Genomic DNA, 22,840 nt, shown 5'->3' with positions numbered 1-22,840 from the left:
TATAGGTGGGCACTTGAATTTATCTAACAGTATTTGATTTTCTAATAAAAAAGTTAGTGTTTCAAAACGAGCATGGAGTTGGCAGATAACTAACAGGCTCATGCAATAATATTCAAAGTTAGGAATTATTTAATTTTAAGATTAATATTAATAGAGATTCACTGAAAAACTGCCACATACAAAGTGCATTTACACTCAAACTGCTGTAAGTACTATTAACCTCTTATTCTCCAGGGTATTTTTTGGTTTTTCCATCCGAATTTACATGACCAAATCTTAAGACAAATATTCAGTAACTGTAATTATTATTATATTTATTTTATTTTTTTTGCAAAAGCTCCACTCAAATTAACAGAAAATGTGTTTTATGATCATAGACATATTGCTATGTGCTTACAATTTATTGCTGAAAGCCAAAAATCTTAGACGCTCTTGCATTATTTTATAAAAATAATTTTTGCAGAGCAGATCACTGAAGAGACACCATCTGTTTATAGTTTATAGCCCAGATTTGTGGAAAAATGGATCGACTTTCAGTAGACAAAAAATTGTGAGTTCAGCTTCTTTTATTATAAGCATTTAAAATGACATTACCCATCTATTTGACTATAAAGAAGACAGTTACAGCTCTCATATGACACCCACTTTCTGAATGTAACTTATAAAATATGATAGTTATGAAGAATATGACGTAGTGCATTTTGGAACCGCCGATTGTCTCAAGAAGTTGAAGAGATTTTAAACTTAGTGTGGGAAAGTGTACCGTTAACTTGGCGCTAATACAAAATATCTTCTTACTGGCATATTCAAATACTGTTTGTTACCAAAGTAGCAACAGTGAATCCCATTTCATGCTGAGCAAAAATTTAAATAGTCCAGGATGCAATGCTTCAAACACAACTTCAAATGATCAAATATCTCACCCTCTACAAAATGTAAAGTTATGAGCTGCAAGATCTGTAAGCAGGCTATTTTAGGGAAAGACAACAAGAGATTTGGTAGTGAATAACCAAAAATGCATTTCTTAACCATGTTGCTGTTGCTAGGCTAGGAGGAGGAATATAAAACACAGCATTAAATTATTGGCAAATTTTATTTTATTTTGTCTATTTTGCCCAAAAAATAGATGTTTTAGAGGTGGGCAAAAGTCTTTCATTTTGATGGAAAATTACTGAAAAACAAGAATTGTATCTTTTAAATGATATGATGAATTAAATAAGAAGAAGGTAAAAAATGTTCTTTTTGATTTCAGGTTGTCTTCAAAACAGTTTTCTGTTATTTTTGTACCAGGATTTCCAAGACTTTTACATGATTTGAAGTTTTTAAGGTTTTCTGATAGAAGGACACAGACATGCCTTTATTGTACACTTTCATTGTAGATGAAGTATTGCATCTATAATTATACATGAGAGGTAGAAGCAGTAATCTTTTTATTGTTGTCATGATCTGCTTACTTAGGGTTTTTTTCTGGCACATATGAGTTATTAAGCATTTCATTTTTATCTCCTATATCTAGGGTCTTTCATTTATAATGTAACAGATGGAACAGGGTGGTGTATCACTGCTTATTGTGACGCCATGTGCAATATTCACAAGGATGCACAACCTTGCCCTTCTACTGCTCCCCCTTCTACAACAAAACACTACTACTACTACAAGTACTCATATTAATACAACTACCACTGAAAGTACTCCTATCACTACAACAACTACCATTAAAAATACTACTACTACTCGTGACTGCACATACCTCAATCCACCAAGAAAGGTAATTCAGGAATTCATGAACTTTATTTACAGTTTGGTGTATATTTGTTGTCAATTATATATTTCATTTTTTTATGTAAATTGAATGTGTTCTGACACAAGTGGTGAACTGAGACTATTAGAGCTAAGCCTTTAGTTTGGACCATAAATGTCAAAACGTGAGGGGAAAACACTTTTATGTTAATGCTAGTTTCTGATAGCTCTTTGTATTCTAGTATTTTGTTAGCGTTAAGCTAACAATAGTTTGCGTGAACATTTTTTGACTGTTGTAGATTAAACACAGACATCTGAAGCCTCTACAAGACATTCAATATTTTACTTCAAGGTTGTGACAGACATATTAGCATGTAGTTTGCCTTGAAGCAGTTTCGCAGTGGCTCTTTCAGTATTGAGCTCTAGTGTTTTCAGTTTCTAACAACCTATTAATTAGGATGCTGCTTCACAGTCAGAGACGTATCTGGGACTTCAAAAAGGCCTAGAGTGAAGTTTTTTCTCAGAAAATTGGTCCCACCCATTTTAAATGAAAACATGATTGGTTGATTCTTCTGTCACTTGTAGTTATCCTGAAAGTTAATCAAACACATTAGGTCTTCACATCAGCTTCTCTTCAGTCCTAAACAGTAGGAGAGATCCCTTGGCTTTTTCTATCTAGATACCACAGAGAAAAACAACTCTTAACTGGCCAATTTTCAGCTCACGTTTCAAGAATTTAATCCTTTTGTTTCTATTCAAAACTTAACAGTGAAACAAGAGTAGTACTGTAATATTTGCAGAGCTTACATACAAACATGATTTTGTGAACTAAATTGCAGACATGAAACCCCTGAGGGTTCCTCTCTGCCTGATACAGAATATGATTTATTTAGACATTTTCTATATTTTCTAAATAATAAAGTAGAATTTCAAAAACTATATACGAAACAGTGTGTACAGAACAATGTGTATGTGGTATGTGCAAAAGCTAAAATATTCAACTGATAGTGCCTCACTTATTAAGTTATTATTGTTATTTATTGATATTCAGCCTCAGTAGGTGCTTCTGATAAGTCACAAAAGAGGCATTAGACAACTCTGTAAACAGCCCCAATTTCACTTACTAGAAATATTATCAAAATACAGTCATATGGTCATAGATTTGGCACACCTGTACTGTAGTGTGAAGCTGTACCATGCTAAGCTACCGCAGTAGAATGCCAACTGCTACTAGACGCCACATTTGACAGTTTATTAAGTAGACACATTTTAATAAAGCTTTTGTTCAGATTTTGGTCAATGGAAAAATCTAAACTCTGCACTATGCTAACACATTTTAGACAAAAATCAGTCTATATAACCATAACATACCACCCGAGAGGAGTTGACCTTTAAAAGAAATAATAAAAATTTTAAATGCAGGGGGTCTTTAAAACTTCGCCTGTGCGTAGATTATGGCACATCATGGTTTTTTTTTTCAGTCTTTTAAATTTAGCAAACATTAAATTTTTGCTCTAAAATTAGCAGAAAATTGCATATTTCATTTTGTTTTCTGTAGAGGATATGTTAGCTTATTTTCACTTAGAAAATCTGTACAACTGTATTTAAATTTAGACAAACGTTCTCTCGGTCAGACAGCTTGCAGTATGTGGATCTGTGATTAGGTATCTGCATATCCACATTTTTCTGAATGATCCACAGACTTTGATCCAATCTGTTCACATCTGTGTCTGTTTCTTTTTTTATTCCTGGCCTTGACCTTCATATCCCTTCATGTTCGTTTACTTTGTTCTTTATATATTTCTTATATACTTATATTCTTTATCGTCCATAACAGAATGGAGAAACCTGGACTGAGGACTGTGCGATTGTTAAGAACTGCCTAAATGGTTTAACCACTATAGAACCTCTCATAATTCCACCTCCTCCAGTGTGTGCAAATAAAATGCTTCCTGTGAAACTTCCGAATGACTGTTACCGTTATGAATGCCCATGTGAGTTTAATCTGTTCTCATCTTTTATTAAAACACTGAACGTTAAGTAGATATTGTGAAATCTCAAAAATATGAATACTTTACAAATATAAAGTAAGTAAAAATACTGAACATAGACTGTGTAAGGAAAAGCAAGTTGCACTTTGAATACAGTGTAACTTTGTTCTTTTTCTGAAACTACAGGTAGTTGCAGGGGCTGGGGAGACCCACATTACGTGACATTTGATGGACAGTATTATGCTTTCCAAGGAAACTGCACATATGTGTTGGTCCAGGAAATCATCAAGAAGTACAACTTCAGTGTCCACATCAAGAACTATTTCTGCGATACTGTCCATAACTTGGCTTGTCCTGAGAGTTTGACCATATACTATAAATCATATAAAATCGACTTGATACAGACAAGAAACCCAACTGTGAACAAAGTAAGTTTCTCACTCAAACTGATGACAACCTTACTGAGAGTTCTTTTCAGTGTTTCTAAAACTGGACCTCAAGCCCCCCTTATAGGCCACATTTTTACTCCAACCCAACTTGTTAGACATAGGGAGGAAAAATTTGGACTGCCTGGGTGTTCCGGTTTGAGAACTACTGCTTTATATACTATACCATACAATGAGTAACCACTCCTAAGGGACATCAACCTTGTTGGTGTAACAGGCCATCAAATAGGCCATCATACCATCTACAACCAGTTCATAAACAACCTGAATCTGACCACAGGACAAACATTAGCCAGATATTTTATGTACGTTGACAAGACATAAAAGGATTTATATAATACATAATAATAATAATTACAAAAGATATACTAATCATGTCAATAATGATAAATTGTATTGATGGAGCACCTTTTAGGTAGCAGTTCAAAGCGCTTCACTAACATGAAAATTGATGCATTAATACAATTCAGTAAAATTAATAAAAAGAAAATAACGTAAAATAAATCAAAATGAACATTGAGTATGAAATAATATATGAGCTTAAGTGTCTAGTAATAGCTTGAATTAATATCTGCAGTTCTAAGATTACATTTTGCTCTTATAGACAGAGAGACATTCTGTGAGATATGCGGTTGCTAGGCCATTTACAGATTTAAAAACAGGTAAAAGATACAGGCAGCTAGTGCAGTCCTTTCAAAATAGAGATGATGTGCACTCTCCTTCTTGTTTTTGTTTGGATCTATGCTGCTGTATTTTGTGCTAGTTGTAGAGATGCCCAGAGAAGCCCAGTAACAAGAACATTGCAATAATGGATTCTACTTGTAACAAATGCATGGATAAGTGTCTCTGCTTCACTCTAGGATAAGAAAGGCAAAGAGAAAAAAGGCCCTAAACCTGAACCCTGTGTGACTCCAAATTTGTCATATTTACTGTGCAAAGGTCTTCAGCAATGAGGCAGAAGCAGGAAATGTATTTTGCGTGTGCTAATATTATGTAACATTAGAATAAATACAGTAACAAGTAACATGAAGTTCTTGTTTTTAAAGGTTATTAATATCTTAGAAAAACACAGGTTTGGTTACTGAGTTGTCAGTGCACTCTTTTGCATGGGTTTGTTACACTTCATCAGTAGCACACCTGATTTAATTTAATGGAGGACTGACTAGCTGAAGCAGTTATTGGATACATACATACATCATCTAAACCGCTTAGCCTTCTGGGTCGCGGTGGGGTGCTGGAGCCTATCCCAGCTGTCATTGGGCGGAAGGCAGGATACACCCTGGACAGGTCGCCAGTCCATCGCAGGGCAGACAGACAGACATGCATGCATATACAATCACACACACATTCACACCTAGGGGCAATTCAGCATGTCCGATAAGCCTGACTGCATGTTTTTGGACTGTGGGAGGAAACCGGAGTACCCGGAGGAAACCCACGCAGACACGGGGAGAACATGCAAACTCCACACAGAAATGACCCTGGTCACCCGGCCGGGAATCGAACCCAGACCATTCTTGCTGTGAGGCGACAGCGCTACCCACTGCGCCATCATGCCGCCCCGCGGTTATTGGATGCTAACTGTAAATTTTGAACCTCCTCTAAGAAAGATTTGGAATGGTTAGGCTAAAACACACACACATCAAATCACAATTTATTGTATTTTTTCGTTTGTGTTTATTCTAATGTCACTGCAAATAAAATAGCACATTTACATTTACATTTTACATTTACAGCTTTTAGCAGATGCTCTTATCCAGAGTGACTTACAAAAAGTACTTTCTAGATCTATCTAGACCTATCTAGATAAAGTATCTTTGCTAGTTACAAATAGGTTGGAGAGAAAACTAGTCCAAAATTCAGATACTGCTAGACAAAAGCCCATGTTAATACCAAGAGAAAAAGGAACAGAATTAAACACAGCACACTGCAATGCATTTCAATAAGTGCAGTACAATACATTACAATAAATGCTTAACTCAGTGCTCACTTAAGTGCTGTAAAAAGAGATGTGTCTTCAGTCTGCGATTGAAGACCGTGAGAGACTCTGCTGTTCGGACAGCCAATGGGAGTTCATCAGAGTTTTGAATCTGATGTGTGCAGCTACAGGAAGCCTGTGAAGGGACCGCAGCAGTGGGGTGACGTGACTGAACTTAGGAAAATTGAAGTCAAGCCATGCTGCTGCATTCTGGATGAGTTGCAGAGGCTTGATAGCCTGCATAGGAAGACCAGCCAAGAGCAAGTTGCAGTAGTCAAGCCTTGAGATGACAAGAGACTGAACTAGCACCTGGGTGGCCTCTCGAGTGAGAAAGGGTCAGATCCTCGAAAACTGCATGACTGAGTTAGGTTCGCGACGTGAGCTGTCCATGAAGAGATGTCAGTCAGACATGCCAAGATGCGACTGGAAACCTGTGTGTAAGAAGGTGGGAAAGAAAGCATTAGTTGAGTGTCATCAGCATAGCAGTGATAAGAGAAGCCATGAGAGGATATTGCATCACAAAGAGAACTAGTGTAAAGTGAAAAGAGAAGAGGACCCAACACCGAGCCTTGTGGGACACCAGTGGAGAGCCTGCATGGAGAGGATGTGGACCCTCTCCATGTTACCTGATAAGAGCGACCTTCCAGATAGGACTTGAACCACTTCCACGCAGAGCCAGTGATTCCAAGGTTGGTGAGGACATCCAGAAGGATTGTATGGTTGACCATGTCAAAAGCTGCTGAACGGTCAAGAAGAATCAGGACAGATGACAGTTTGGCTGATCTAAATCCTTACCTGCCTAGAAAAATTACATTACACATAACTTTCTTAGATGGCCTAAGACTTTTGCACAGTACTAGAGATATAAGCTAACATATAACATATGATGCAATGCATCCAAACTACATCAACGTCATACAAAATAATAACTATGAGGAACACAAGTAGCTGTAACTATTAAAAAAAAACTAAATCGAACAACCTCGTTTTTGTATGTGTTCAACATGCATTACAAAATTACAAGATTTTTTCGGATTATTTTTGTAGCTCTGTTCATCCCAAATTTTTTTTTTCAAATGACACAAAAAACAGTTAAAGTGACAAAAGTGGTTTTTGCATGACAGCAATGATACATTTCTGAATTACCTTGTATGTATTTGCAAATTTGAGAAACATTCGTTAGTCATTATGGTCCTCAATCAAATCTTTGGTTGCAGTGTGTAAGAAAATAAAACAAGTAACCTGAAACTCTTCTTTGTTGTACCAGGTATTTGTCAATGGTGTACAGACAATCCCAGCTTACTCTAATTCAGACTTCAGAATAACCACTACTGGGATCCAGATGACTGTGAACATCCCCGCTATAAAAGCTCAGATTAACTTCGCAGGCCTGAATTTTGTAATCAACCTGCCATTTTCTTTATTCTACAACAACACTGAGGGACAGTGTGGTAAGTGTAGCTACAGGTCTGCAACATGCTATGTACAGTATGTGCTTTTTCACATAATTATGGCAAGTGTACTGGATTATGTGATATAATAGTAGTCAATGGTACTTTATGTGGTATGATGTGACAAATTATACAAGGGCTGAGTCGGATATGATGTGACACTTAATCATTTGTACTTGTGGTATTTGTCATTTTTTGTCCTTTAATATCTTCCTGTTAAAATATTTATACATATATAAAAGTGTCAGGTGGTATAACTGCAGTTTTCCTTAACTGTTTTTAATGAATTGTCTTGAAAGGTGTTTGTGACAACATCACGGAAAATGACTGCAGACTACGTAGTGGTGAAATTCAGGCATGTGAAACGACAGCACAGAATTGGACTGTGACGAACAACTACACACAACCCTGTCTTCCACCCACACCCACAACCCCAACCTCAACCACAACCAAAACCCCAACACCAACTCTAACAAAAACCACAACTGTAATATGTGACCCTGATATTTGCAAAATCCTCCTCAGCAAGTAAGACATGTAGTAAAAAAAAGACAGCTTTGTATGATGTACATGCAGAGATCAAGATTGTGAAAGGTCCAGATAAATGTATTTAATTAATAATCTGACAGTTTTCTGCTATGATTACAATCAGGGTTGGGAAGTAACGAAATACATGTAATGATGTTATGTAATCAGAGTACAAAAAAGGTAAATCTATTCACTAAAAAAGAGCAAACTGTAAAATGGGGGTGATTACTGGTTGGATTTTCGCCTTTCATTAAAATTTGCATAACATTAATGTTAATTTAGAAGAACAGTGTTGAGTAGAAGAATAACGAAACAGGAAAAGAGCCTAGTAGAGCCTAGAGTCAGTAAAGTCGGTTTCATTTTCGCATATATGATTTCTTTATGTGCAAAATGTTAATATATCTAAATGTTTACGATTACTAGCAAAAAAAATCAGCTACTACTTAGTTTTTGTGTAAAATGAATGCCATTAAAACTTAAAAGGACACGTTAATTTGTGTGGACTGCTGAAACAAATTAGCAAACGGCAATCAAGTCTGAGCATGACACTCCAGAATGAAGCCTTAGGAGCCAGTATAGACCTTTTAGCAGACAGAACAAATGATGGTCCCTCAAATGACCTTTATTTCTAATTATCGTTAATGACAGGTCTAAAAAAAAAAAGATTTATACCAGATTGACCTTATGACTGTGACACAGATAATTAAGTCACCTATAATTTATCATTTGCTTCATAAAACAGTTTTCCTTTTGCATTGTGTTAAGTTACAGTTGTCTTATTTTTCTCTTTTCATTATTTAATTATAAAGACCAGTGACTTTAAAAGGCAAGTGATCCAAAAGTAATGGAAAGCAATCAGATTACATAACTTTAATTACTTTGGGCTTGCTGGTGGGCCCTGGCCATTTAAGGGGTTAAAGTAACCCTCCTAACCCTGATTACAATGTGTCTGTAAAATATATTTTCAAATAGTTAACAGTCTTTATTTGTTTAGAGTCTTTAATGGTTAACTGTCCTTATTTCTTCAGTCAGACTAGATTTGTTTTGTTCTGTATCATGATTTTTGTTTTCTCTTCTAGGGTGTTTGAACAGTGCCACCCAATTTATCCTCCTGAAAACTTCTATAAGGCATGTAAATATGATGTGTGCAACATGCAGAATGCCACTGGCTGCTACAGCCTGGAGAGCTATGCTGCCTTGTGTGCTCAGATGTCTGTATGTGTGGACTGGAGGAATTTCACTAATGGACTTTGTGGTGAGGAGCAGTAAATATAATTCTCATTAAATACTGGCTCACAAAATGCAGATACTTGTGTTCATTAGTGTTCATTTCTTTTTATAGAATACAAGTGTTCTGGTCCTAAAGTCTACCAGGCATGTGGGCCCGTTGTGGAAGAAACCTGCAATTCAAAGTAATAGAGCAGTTATAATAATCAGTTAATCACTACAGTATTATTTTAATGCTTTCTGATGTTGATGGTTCTCTTTTCTTTGCCATTAATCCAGGTACAATGACAAGTTTGTAGATTGTAAGTCTCAGGTGTGTCAAGGATTCAAGGAAGGATGCTTCTGTCCTAACGGCACCACTCTGTTTAACACTGCTACAGGCGTTTGTACACCCTTCTGTGGTAAGTTAATACTGTGACTCATAATTGATCCATAATATAACCAATGCAGTTCTTTAAGCTGTAATACAAAAGCAGCTTCTTCTCTTTTATGTTTCTAGACTAATCTCTGAACATAAACTCTTCATCCTGGGCTTTTCCTGTATAACTATCTATAAATGTATCTATAAATGTATTTTTCTGTGTCTTAGGTTGTGTAGGTCCTGATGGACTGCCTAGGAAGGTGAGTTAACTACACAGCTTGGATTTTTGTTTTGTGAAGCTCAGTACGGTGGCTGAGAAGACCCAATGAACTGCGAATAAAAAAACAGCTACAAATGCAAAAAAACACTTTCATCAAAATGATAACATAAGTGATACAATTTGCAAATGCTCTACAATAATAAAATGTGCTGCAAATTCATAGATGCTCTGCAATCTCAGAAGACTCTTGCGTCAAAATGACAATACTACAGCTACATTTCACAAACGCACTGCAACTACAGAACCGCAGAGTCAGTTACAACACATACAACACAACAGAAATGTTTCTGGAGGACACTCAAAGAGGATGGAGCCATTCAGACTTTTAAAATCTATGCAGCACAAAGATTCACTAGTGAAAGTAAGCTAACTTTTATATGAGCAGATAACTAACATCGCTGTATCGTGATGGGAGTTAGCTGTATTGTAATGTTCAAATACCAGTACCAGATGTGACTGATAACTACTGTAGTACAGCTGAGACACTATATATAGCTATATATAGACAACTAGCCAGCCAAGTGAACCATGAACTGAATACAAGTCTCTGTGGTCTTATTAACATATCAACTTCTGTCAGTGATTTTCCATCATAGATATTTCATCCCCTTCCAGAGTCTTCCAGAAACATTTCTGTTGTGTTGTGGCTCACTTCTGCTGTGTTGTGACTGGCTTTGCAGCGTTTCTGATGTTGCGCGTGTTTGTGAAATGAAGCTCAGGTGTAGTCATTTTGACTTTTCTGAATTGCATCATGTTTATGAGTTTGCAGTGTGTTTTTCATTGTACCGTGAGTCAAAGGGTCTTGTCAGGCACGGTGGCCATAATCATGTAAAACCAGTGACCACATATTTTCTTCAGTTAAAGGGGAATTCCACCAATTTTTAATTTTTTCAATCAATTTTAACATAATTAACCCCTTAAATGGCCAGGGCCCACAGCAGGCCCAAAGCTTTATTACACACTTCTATAACCTAAGACTAGCTGAGCTGGTTTGCATTGTAGTCTCTGTATCACGTGAAATGGTTATAAATACGCTACCTGATGTGTGACTCATTTCAGATAAGGGTTTCGCCTAGAATACGCATATATTTTTTTTCTATTCATGGCAGAGAAGTACATGCAGGGCATTGTAAGGCAAAATAGTCCCCAAAGCAAACTTTTCTGATTTATCACCATTTTAGAATCAACAGCTGTATATATAAAAGCTCAGAAGACGTGTAGGTTCACTGGTGGTTTTGAATAGTATATAAAATGACTATATTTAGCTGTACAAATCGCTTTTCTACATCAAACTGCACTGAATTGCTTTGTTTACATCTCAGCAACAGATTTATCAGCATATCAGTTTATATAAATTTAATTTATATATAATTTATATAAATTGTGAAAAATCAATGGAATTCCCCTTTAACATTGCAGTTTATCTCCCTGTCATATTGGTGGGATGTTTTAAGACTTTTTATATTTGCCATAAGAAGTAAGATTTTTGCAGTGTAGGAGTGCCTCAGACAGTATTTCAGAAATGTTGATGAAATTATGACTTTCTTTCTGTATATCTATACTGGATGTACAGATAATATTCAGGGACACAGAGATGTGGGAGAATACACTGGATTGTTTTTATTTTGTTTATATTTGTTTAAGGTAAACAATAAAGGGAAAATAATCTGTCCCTAGCTTCAGTGTTTCACTGCATGAACAGAATGTAAACTCATTTCAAGTCACATTTTCCTTAAATTCACAAAAAACTAGAAACACAGTAATTAAACAGAGCGTTTTATATACTCTTAACGCATTTTTCTCCTATAGCCGGGAGACAAATGGAGCATGAACTGTAAAGATTGTGAATGCAGTGCAGAGACCATGGGTCCATTGTGTAAACCTGTCCAGTGTCCAGCCGTAGGACCATGTAACAAAACTGGCTATACGATCAAGGCAGCGACCAGCGACCATTGTTGTCCAACGTGTGGTGAGTTATCAGTTATTTTTAAATTGAGAACTAGATGTTAACGTTAAGGTATATGACACTATATGCCTTAATATGCATAAGTGATTGGCCTGAAAGTTTACGGTGTGTACCTTTCCCATTGTCAGGATTAACCATGTTACCAGCATCAAGCTGTGTACCTGCTATCATAATATAGGAAAAGTCGATCAAAACAGGAAAAATTATTACTTTTTTTTTTTACACAACACATTTTGTGACTTATATTAGTCTTTATCCAAAACAATTCACATAATTTTGCAATACTTTCATTTTATTCTGTTTGTGTTGTTAGTAAGTAAAATTAGATCCTCATCAAAATGATGAGTGGTGATAACATCTGGTGTTTTATTTGCATTGTAAACTCCATTTGTAAATTACCAGGCAAAATGCAGAATTCATAAATAAATGGTTTAGGTAAAATAGTTTCTTAAAGGATACATATAGATTTATCTGTTGTTTACAAGGAAATTCAAACATACATAGAAATAAGTTATAAATAAGGTCCCCCTTTGTTTGCATGGCCTCCAATAAGTTATCTATAGATGTTCAAATGGTAACACTTTACTGTAGGGTACTGTTCACAAGGCTACATGACACCTACACAAGCTTGTCTAGACAACTGACATAATCCTACATAAATGTTTATAAATGCTTTTTCCAATAGACATCATTCAATTCAATTTTGATCAAAGGTTGCTAACTTTGCATGTCAGTTGTCAAGACATGCTTGTGTAGGTGTCACACAGCCTTATGTACAGTACCCTACAGTATAATGTTACTATTCCAATTATTCAACCATTATCAACATTACTTATAAACTAAGAAAAAGTAAACAGTATTAGGATTAGGGTTAGGTTTAGGTTTAGGTTTAAGTTTTCAGTTGGGGTTAGGGTTAGAAATTTAAGGTGAATTGAATATAAAATATTAATAGATAATTAATAATTTTATTGAATGTAAGTTAAATGTGGGTTAAGCATCTTGCAATAATCTACAGGGTGCTATCCAAGTAAAGTGTTACTTATACTAATAAAGATTATGCATGCTCTCTCTCCCTCTCCCTCTCCCTCTCTCACTAACAGAGTGTGATCCTGCTCGGTGCCCCAGTGCCCCAGTAAAATGTGAAACTGGATTTGAGTTGGTACAAAACAAGACTGTGGATGATTGTTGCCCCACTTTCTCTTGTAGTAAGTCACAGTCTCACAGGTTCTGCTTTAATCACCTACAGCCTTAGCTGAGCACTTAATTAGGACATTTAATCTTTAAAGACATTTGCTAAAGTATATTTGCAATTATTTCAAACCTGCCTGTTTGTTTTATCAGGACCCAAGCCAGTCTGTGTATTTAATGGCACAGAATATTGGGTAAGATTTATGTTTTGTCTGTTGTTCTAACTTTGCATACTGACATGGTAACATTTGTACAGAATAAGCATGAGATAAGCTTCTTGGGTAATGTAGTCCTCTGTGTCCTCTTGTCTTCTCTTGGACTGTGCAAACTGTGTGGTAAGGGTCATCGTCTTTCCTTTATGAATTCAGTAACATATGGATTGGATTCCTCATTCACATGTGATGAGCGGTTAAGCAAAATTGTGTGGTTTGCAGAGAATCTTCATCTCTCCAGATTGGCGGTGCAGTCATGCAGTAAAGAGACTTACAAAACTGTATCACTGATAGCTGACTGTGTCATATCCATTTATAGCCTGGAGTTAAAATCCCAGTAGACATCTGTAAGGACTGCAGCTGTGGTTCCACCGTGGACCCCAAGACTGGACTGCTAACTCCAAACTGCTCTCCTGTGATCTGTAACACCACCTGTTCTCAGGTAATGGGCTTAATCTGTGTAGTCAGTTCAGAGTCACCAGAACATTTGGTTTACTGTATCTGTTTTATGAGTGAAGCTTTAACTGAGGCAATAGAACTTACTGAATAACAGTAATATTGATACAGCAGTATAGCCAGGTTTATGCTAAGATTCAGGCCAATATTTTTTGTGTAAACTAGTATTTTCTGGTTACTTCCATGAAATACACGCAGGGTGATGGTACAAAGAGAAAACAGTACCTAAAGAAAATGTATTTTTACAAATTTGTTACCAATTTAGAGATATCAGCATTACATGTAAAGACAAAGAAGACATGTAGCTACAGTGTTTTTTAACATAAACAAAAACATCTTCGGTTTGCAGTGACCTCTGATTTCGATCAGTAACATTAAGAGCAGGACTGAAAAGGACTTAAACAAGTGAACTAATCCTGAAATTTAGAAAAGTTGATTTAGACAACAAATATTCAGGCAGGGAAGGATACAATCTACATACACCAGCCTTTACCAACAGGGTAAAAGGGGGCTAACAAAGTGTGCAGAGAAACAGATGAAATACCATCTGTAATTGTAGAACTACAAAGTGCACCTATATAGTAAGTGGAGCTGATAAAATGGACAATGAGTGTAGAAACAAGGAGGCTGTCATAATGTTATGCCTGATTGGTGTATTTATATAAGCGTCTCCTGTTATGCAATAAATAATTAAACTAACATTCTACTAAATTTATTGTGCTAATATTGTATTAAAATTGTTGCATTTTTGTTTTATGTAGGGCTTTATCTATGAACGTGACCCAAAAAAATGCTGTGGACAATGTAAACAGCAGCGTTGTGTTTATACAGATCCAAACAGCACAGAACACACGATTGAGGTACGGTCAGCAGAATGAGATTTTACATTAAATTCAATAAGTCATTTATGGCCCATTCATTATTGCAGCATCATCATTCCTGTCTTTCTGTCTCTCATACTGTTTCAGGTTGGAAAGACCTTTACCCCTCCAAATGAGAAGTGTGTGAAATATAATTGCACTAAAGTCAATAATGCATTTGAGTTGGTGGTGATCATCTCTTCATGCCCAGCATTTAACCCAGAAAACTGCGTACCTGTAAGTTTATCCAACTAATTTGTTATACGAAAGCCATTTACTCAGGGGTAATCTGCATTAGATTTTCCAGAATTCTGAAGAGTGTAATAGCAAGATGCTCCAGAATTATAAGGAATGTAAAGGTAATGCATAATAATCCATAATAAAAATGTTTGTTCTGTTTTTCTCAAGGGCACCGTGACAACCACACCAGACGGATGTTGCAAAACTTGTAAGATGATTCTTCGTCTCCATTTCTCTCTCACTGATTACTAATCAAGTTTTTTTTATAAACATTAATGTCTCATCAAAAAGGTGCAAATAATGGTATTAACTAATTTCCATATACAACTGTCCATAGTATACATAATACTAACTCTTATCAATCATTAATGTTATTAACAACACAGTACAATGTCCAGACTGCTCCTTGAGACTATATCAGATAGGTTTTACCTATAGTTCAGAAATGGAATAATACATAATCACGTTTCTCCTTCTGTTGGGAATACAGGCATTTTGTAGTGTTAGAACAGAACATATACAGTATTCTGTCTTTAATCTTTGTGTGTATCTGAATATGCAGTTGTTTGCAAAAGTTTCACACAACAGGTCAAAGGATATGTTTTGTTTTCTGAATGAAAATAAGTTCATATCCTCTACAGACAAACTTAAATACTTTTTTCCAGCAAAATACAGTGCACAATATAAATGTGTTTGCATTTGAGTTTAACATATTGAAAAAAATAAAACTTCAAATATCACGTTTCATAACTTTTGCACAGACCACCTTTTATGTTTTATTTTTTCCCAATATGCGATATTCGGCATATAAACAGTAATTGTGCATTAAAATGCGCAGAAGTTTGTTCTCTGTCGAGGATGTTCTCTGTCATTATTCTCACTTAGAACAGAAGTGTAAAGTGTCTTTTAAACCTGCCTGTGTGCTTGATTGATACACTTAGCACCTTTTGCTGTCAGTTCTGCCAGTTTGCTGCTAAGTGAAGTGTTGATATTGGGTGAACTGCAGCTGAAATGCAGCTAGTGCGTTTGAAGAAATGACTGGCGTGGTAGAACTATGGTGTAACTGCTCTCCCATACACTGTTTTTTGGGGGACAGTGTAGGAGTGCTCATTACATTGCAATGTATGCTGGGAATCGTAGTGCAGCACATTGTGAAATGGGCTAATATTTATAAAAAAATCTAAATACTTTTTTGCGGGCCAGATAGGATTGTGCTGTGGGCCTGATCTGACCCACAGGCATTGTGTTTGACCAGGGGTGGCCAAACTACTGATCTAATGTATTTTACAGTGCATTTTGTTACCCAGTATATCAAGTATTAGTTTTTGTCCAGACAGCCTTCATCAGGCTTCATCAGGGATACTCCTCACAGAAACTGTATGGTCTAAGTTAAATTCAGAAAACAGATACTTCTGGTCCTAAAATGTGACACTCAAACATTCAATGCAAATCAGTTTAGTTTTATATCAATGTGCAAAGTTAATAAAACATCATTATTATAATTATGTTATTAAAATTTAGAGTAATCTTTAGCTGCTTGACAACTATTGTCTTATGTTAAAACACTCCATTGCTTGGTAGAAGGTTAATGATAGTTATGATTATTATAAATTAAAAATGTAATTATTTATTTTGGTGTATTTCACCATATTGTAGTTTGTTGCCATAAAGCAGTAAAGCACTTGAGGTCTTGCAGTAATATGATTTTCAGTGATGCACACAACACTGAACAACACTTCTTAACTCTAAACTCATGGCTTCTTGTGGTTTATTGCTTTATTAAACTGCTTTGGAAGCATTAAGTATGTGTGAAAGTGTCTTGCTTTTCTTATGTTGTATTATTTTATGCTAACACCTGAAAGTACTTTTGACTATAATACACTTGTGTTTCTTCTTTCAGGTGAGATTCAGAACTGCCGTGTTCAAAAGAACAACACCTACCTAATGACCAGTAACTGTACATCTGTACATCCTGTGGAAATAACCTCCTGCTCCGGCTCCTGTGACACAAGCTCAATGTGAGTGTGTTCAATTGGAAACACATAAGCACACACAAACACTTAAACAGAGGTATAGGAACAGATAAAAATTGTAAAGCAGGAAAGTGGCCTTCCTGGATCCTTGACGTGGCGGAAGGGCTTGAGTGGTCTAGGGATCTTCAGAGCTAAGTCGTCTGGAGTAGCATGCTCCTGGTAGTGTCTCCCAAGGCGAACAGGTCTGAAGTGAAAACACAGACTATAGACTAGACCTCGATCCAAAATCCTCCATGACAAAGGGACACAAGAGATTGTGTACCCTCCCCGGAGAGGATTACCGGGAGTAGTGTTCCTCGGCAAGTGCCTGGACTCCATAGTCTTGCTGGGAGACTTCAGCGCTCATGTTTGCAATGACTGGGAGACCTGGAGAGGGGTGATAGGGAAGAACAGCCTATCCAATCTAAACTCGAATGGTGAATTGTTATTGGACGTATGTGCTTGGCATGGATTGTCCATAACGAACACCAAGTTCGAGCACAAGGATGGTCATAAGTGTATGTGGTACCAGAGCTCCTTAGATCAAAGGTCAATGATCGACTATGTTGTCTTTTCATCTGATTTGGGACCACATGTTCTGGACACTCAGGTGAAGAGAGGTGCTGAGCTGTCAACCAATCACCATCTGGTGGTAAGTTGGATCAGACGGTAGGGAGGACTGATTATCAGACCCGGTAGGCTCAAACGAATTGTGAGGGTGCACTGGGAACAATGAGTAGAGGCTCCTGTTTAGGTGTCTCCCACCTCCGGTGGAACAATAAACCAGCTTTTCATCCTCACACAGACTGTTGAGCGGGCATGGGAGTTTGCCAACCCAGTCTACATGTGTTTTGTTGACTTGGAGAAGGCTTACAGCCGCATACCCTGAGATATCCTGTGGGAGGTCCTCCAGGAGTATGGGGAGCCAGGGTCATTACCCAGTGCCATTAAATCTCTGTATTTGCAGACTGAGAGTTGTGTTGGTATACTGGGTATTAAGTCAAGCTCGTTCAGTATGAGTGTTGCACTCCGCCAAGGTTGTGCCTTGTCTCCACTGCTGTTTGTGATATTCATGGACAGGGTGTCAAGGCATAGCTGAGGGTAGGAGGGCATTATGTGTGGAGGCCGGAGAGTGGCGTCTCTGCTATTTGCAGATGATGTTGTCCTTTGGCTGGTTCACATGGATGCCCCCAGCACTCACTGGAGTGGTTTGCAGCTGTGCGTGAAGCGGTTGGTATGCAGATCAGCACCTCCAAGTCTGAATCCATGGTCCTAGCCCAGAAAAGGATGGCATGCGCACTTCAGGTAAGGGTAAAAGGACCTGCTCTAGGTGGAGGGGTTTAAGTATCTCGGGGTCTTGTTCATGAGTGACGGGAAGAGGGATCGAGAGATGGGTCGCAGACTGGGACAGGCTGTAGCAGTTATGCAGTCACTGTACCGGACTGTAGTGGTGAAGAGGGAGCTGCGCTATAAGGCAAAGCTCTCTGTTTACCAGTTGGTCTACATCCCAATCCTGACCTAAGGTCATGAGCTGTGGGTAATGACCAAAAGAATGAGATTGTGAATACAGGTGGTGGAAATTTGCTTTCTTTGCAGGGTGACAGGCTAGACTCTACTTGACAGGGTGAGGAACTCGGTCATCCAGAAGGAGCTCAGAGTAGAGCCACTACTCCTCCACATTAAGAGAAACCAGTTGAGGTGGTTCAGGCATCTGATCAGGATGCCACCTGGACGCCTCCTGGTGGGAGATCAGACCCTGGGATTGTCCTAGGGTCCGCTGGAGGGATTATATCTACAAGTTGGACTGGGAGCAGCTCAGAGTCCCCTGGAATGAGCTGGAGGAAGTTGCGGGGGACAGGGTCATCTGGAATTCTCTGCTCTCAACTCCCAACTTCTACCGCTCGACTCTATTTTGATTAAGCAATTATGTTGATGAAAGGGAGACTTAAAGTAATGAATAGGTGAAGAATAAAATGTACACAAATTTCCACTTACCTTAGATGTAGTCAATCAGCTAAGACATGCCTCAATTCACAAGCCACCCCTGGAGTGCTGATCTAGAATCAGTCTTTGTGACAATAACCGTCAATCTGATCCAAGATGATTCCTGCTTTGTGAATACCAGCCTTAGTGCTGTCTGAAATGACACACTAAGTCATACAGTGCTCTTAAACACGTTGACAATCAGTGAGGTGTGATCAATACCTGTATGCGTATTGAGCAGGTTGAGAGAAGTTTTGGAGATGTCTTTTTACAGAAACATGGGCTATTTGGGTGACTATCTGTTCTAGTGTTTGTTAGCAACGTTGGCCTCATCACTCCAGGTCTAAACTAAAGAAATTTGGACTCCAAACATACCTTGGCTGATCGACTATATATGGGGTAAATGGAAAATTGTGTCCATTTTATTTTTTGCCAAATCAAAGGACCCATATTATTTATTCTTGCATTGTTTTTCTTGTAGTTTTGTTTGTCTCTACTGAGGTCTGCTTACAACCAAAACAGTACCAAAAACAGTCCTCACTCATATTTACTTGGCCATTTTCCAACCTCTCTCCATCCCTTAGAACCCTTAAACAGGCTGTTTGTGTTACTGTGCCTTTAAGACTTATTATGTACATGGTCTCAGTTCTGATTGGCTGCCCTGTAATTTGTCTTATTCAAAAAGTGGTCCTTATTGAAATACTTTTTATTATATACTTTTTATTATAACTAAAGTGTGAATAGGTGGGGCTAAAATTCAGCTAAAAGTGTGCTGACTGACATCAAAACAGTGAATTCCAAATGGGTTTCAAAGTTTTCATATATAGACTTTATGGCTGCTACGCAGTTCAAGATAGACCACTGTAGTCGTGCATCATTCTGTAGTCCATGGTATGCCTGTATTAGGAACTCATTCATTAAAAATTAATGGAGTTTTCGAAAAATCTCCTCTGTTGTACCCTGTGGTAAATAAATACGTTCAGAGCGCGATACATTTTGTCTTGTGTACATTTTTCTCCTGAATATTACTGGATCCTCCGAATTATGAGGTTGTTAAAGAATCTTAACACTAATATTGCTACATTGAAGCTAAAGTTACTGCGCATCAATTTGAGATGACTAAACTACAAGAAAGTAAGGTGGGCTATGGTGGTGTTCTGGTCACTTGTGCTTCTCAAAATGTTCTACCGTAGGGCATATTTATAGGTCTACCCATTAATAAAACTTCTTGGTAGGATATATTAATAGGCTAAAACTAATAATACTAATAACAAAATACTACCAGGGTTAAAACTACAAGGCTTCTTTAGTTAATTTAGTTTCTTTTTCACCAGCATGGAAATACACTACCAAACTGGCAAAGTGTTCTGGTTTGCACGTTTTTTAAGGAGGTTGCCAGTCTAATGACGTTAATTTGGTGCGCAGTAGCATTAGCTTACATGTAGCAATATTCATATTTCAACTCTTTAACGACCTCATGATTCAGAGGATCTGGTGATTTTTGAGAGAAAAATGTTCATAGGACAAAATGTATCAGCTTTGGAACATTATTGATTATCAAAGGATGCAAAAGAGGCAATTTTTCAAAAGCTTAATCCATTTTTCTCATAGAGAAATTCCTTTTAGACCTGGACTTCCTTATATGGGCATAAGAGCATGGCACCAACCACAGAATGACGACACGACTATAGTGGTCTGTTGTAGTGAATGTTGAATTTCACTCACACACACACACACACACACACACACACACACACACAAAGAAAACATTTGTAGCTTTTTTCAGCACTTCTGTTCCTCTCTCTCCATTCCTCTGATGGCTGTGTCTCTCCTGTCTGTGCAGATACTCAATGGCAGCTAACAGCATGATGCACCGGTGCTCCTGCTGTCAGGAGCTGCGTACCAGCAGCAAGAAGGTGGAGATGAACTGTCCTGACCAGCGCCAGTTCACTCACACCTACACTTATGTTGAAGAGTGTGGCTGCCATGTGACAGAGTGCAAAGACAAAAAAAGCAGTGATTATTAGATTCAGCTCTCTGACTTCTCACCAACTAATTCTAGAAATTTCCCACTAACTGTGATTACCTCTGTTAATGAAACTTTGTTAAACTGAATCCAAGTAACACATCAAATGATGTGATGAATTAATTTCTTTCATTTTTAGGGAACAGGGTCTTTTTTTTTTTGCTTACTCAATCATGACAGTCACACATTCCATTTCTTTTAGTATTGTTTTCTTATGAAAATTGTAATTACTTTTTTTATGATCAATGAGCAAAATAAAATCAAACAGCATCAGTGATGGTGTCCGGTGCAGTTTGTTAGGTGTGAAGGATCTTCTACAATGTTTCTACACAGGGGAGGCTTCTCTGTAGACCACTGTTACTGAAGATGCTACAAAGGACGTGTAGCAGAGCTGCATTTTGCTCGGCCAATCAGACGCCATTGTGTGTGAAGCTTAATGACTATTAATGAGCTTTCCTCTGTGTATTCCACGAAAAGAAATTTTACTTCCAGGAACGTGGTCATGTGGATTTGGTGAGCTCTTCCGCCCATAAGCAGACAAAGAGACTCAACCCCTCTTCATACCTCTTCGCACATTTTACCAAACTTTAGCGATTATATTTCCCCCCTTTTAGATTACATTGAAGTTGTGGTTCTTTTTGTGATTGTTAGGGTCTTATGAGTATCTTGAGCCTAAACACGTATTTTCTGAGGAGTTGAGATTGGGCTTCCATAGCAAGATACTGTGTCATGCTGCGTTATAACATGAAATTAAGTATTATACATATATAATATATATAATTCTATATAAAAATATATAATATATAATTTTTTAATATATATTTTTCCACACACTTCTATAACCCATAATATCTAGAAGAATAACTTAGTTGGGCTGTATGTTTAGTTTATTTAGTTTATTATGTTAATTTTGTCAGAGACCTTGCACAAAAAACATGAATCCCAAAACAGAACAGATGTTTTGCCCCAGAGTTAGCTAATAAGCTAATTTCCATTTGCAGTCCCTGGGCACGCAAACATATGACTAATAGAAAAACACAATACACTATACAAAATTATGAAAAACCAGTAATATTAATTAAATATATAGCCAACTCACACTCCCAACTTTATCTCCCCCAGAAATCCCAAATGCATACTAGGCCCTAATCAACCATCATCTATACAATATTCGCCATCCTAATAAAAAAAGCACACATAACAGAGTCTGAATATATTAATGCAAAACTTCTTGTAATCTTTTTTTGCTCTGTTTTACTGTAAGTCTTAAATTAAAAACACGTTTTCAAATCAGCAGGTAGTGCATTTCATTGTTCAATAGCTCTGAATGAAAAGTGAGATTGTGCAAAAGAGGCAGCTTATATAAGAATACTATATATAAGCTATAATATACTATACTACATATAGTATACTATACTATATGTAGTATACTATACTATATATAATATATAATATATATATGGAAGTAGAGCTAGTAGCCCTACACTGATTCTCAGAGCACAGCTGAACAAAGTTCTTCAAACACGGGGGTGCACTATGATGGATAATCTTAATTTAGGCCGTTTTGTCTGGTTAGGATGTTTCTGAAATACTGTTTTCTCATCTGAAGTTAATGGATAAGATTATGAACTTCAGAATTGTTGTTCGGTAATAGCATCTGTCCTAAATTCAATTTAAAGTTTAACAATTTAAAGTTGTTATGGTGACTAAGCAGACTTCAGTCTCGTATGAGCATTGTCATGGTGGCTGTTAAATAGACAGACTTTTCTATAAGAACTTTGATATCAGTAGTGCATGACCAAAAGACGCATTAACTAAGTACACAGAGTACATTTTTGAACAGATTAAAACACTTAATTGTAAGTCTCTGACTATGAGGAAAAATATGAGGTTCT

The 22,840-nt window shown here is 37.1% G+C and overlaps 2 protein-coding genes across 2 annotated transcripts in view; both read left to right on the top strand.

Annotated features, from left to right (window-relative positions):
• LOC118812736 (mucin-2-like) overlaps positions 1–22,840 on the top strand; it is a 104,851-nt gene that overhangs the window by 34,580 nt on the left and 47,431 nt on the right. The window lies entirely within an intron of this gene.
• On the top strand, positions 1,634–21,111 carry LOC118811863 (intestinal mucin-like protein). The gene is made up of 18 exons (XM_036576407.1): positions 1,634–1,768; positions 3,578–3,734; positions 3,918–4,159; positions 7,423–7,606; positions 7,906–8,134; positions 9,214–9,389; positions 9,477–9,546; positions 9,641–9,762; positions 9,951–9,982; positions 11,812–11,971; positions 13,069–13,173; positions 13,310–13,350; positions 13,688–13,810; positions 14,586–14,684; positions 14,793–14,921; positions 15,093–15,132; positions 16,825–16,942; positions 20,763–21,111. The coding sequence occupies exons 2-18, from the start codon at positions 3,686–3,688 to the stop codon at positions 20,944–20,946; spliced, it is 2,103 nt and encodes a 700-aa protein (XP_036432300.1). The 5' UTR covers positions 1,634–1,768; positions 3,578–3,685; the 3' UTR covers positions 20,947–21,111.

The sequence above is a fragment of the Colossoma macropomum genome, unplaced genomic scaffold (genome assembly GCF_904425465.1).
Source record: "Colossoma macropomum unplaced genomic scaffold, Colossoma_macropomum, whole genome shotgun sequence".
In the NCBI taxonomy this organism is placed as follows: Eukaryota; Metazoa; Chordata; class Actinopteri; order Characiformes; family Serrasalmidae; genus Colossoma; species Colossoma macropomum.
Note: the sequence above shows the minus strand (reverse complement) of the source record. Positions and strands in the feature narration are given on the sequence as shown.

What these genes read in the sequence shown, in the direction of transcription:
- LOC118811863 (XM_036576407.1), top strand. Translation starts at nt 3,686, where the DNA reads ATGCTTCCTGTGAAACTTCCGAATGACTGTTACCGTTATGAATGCCCA. An exon ending in GAAACCCAACTGTGAACAAA is followed by an intron (nt 4,160 to 7,422) that starts GTAAGTTTCTCA and finishes TTGTTGTACCAG; the next exon opens with GTATTTGTCAATGGTGTACA. An exon ending in TTAATGGCACAGAATATTGG is followed by an intron (nt 13,351 to 13,687) that starts GTAAGATTTATG and finishes ATCCATTTATAG; the next exon opens with CCTGGAGTTAAAATCCCAGT.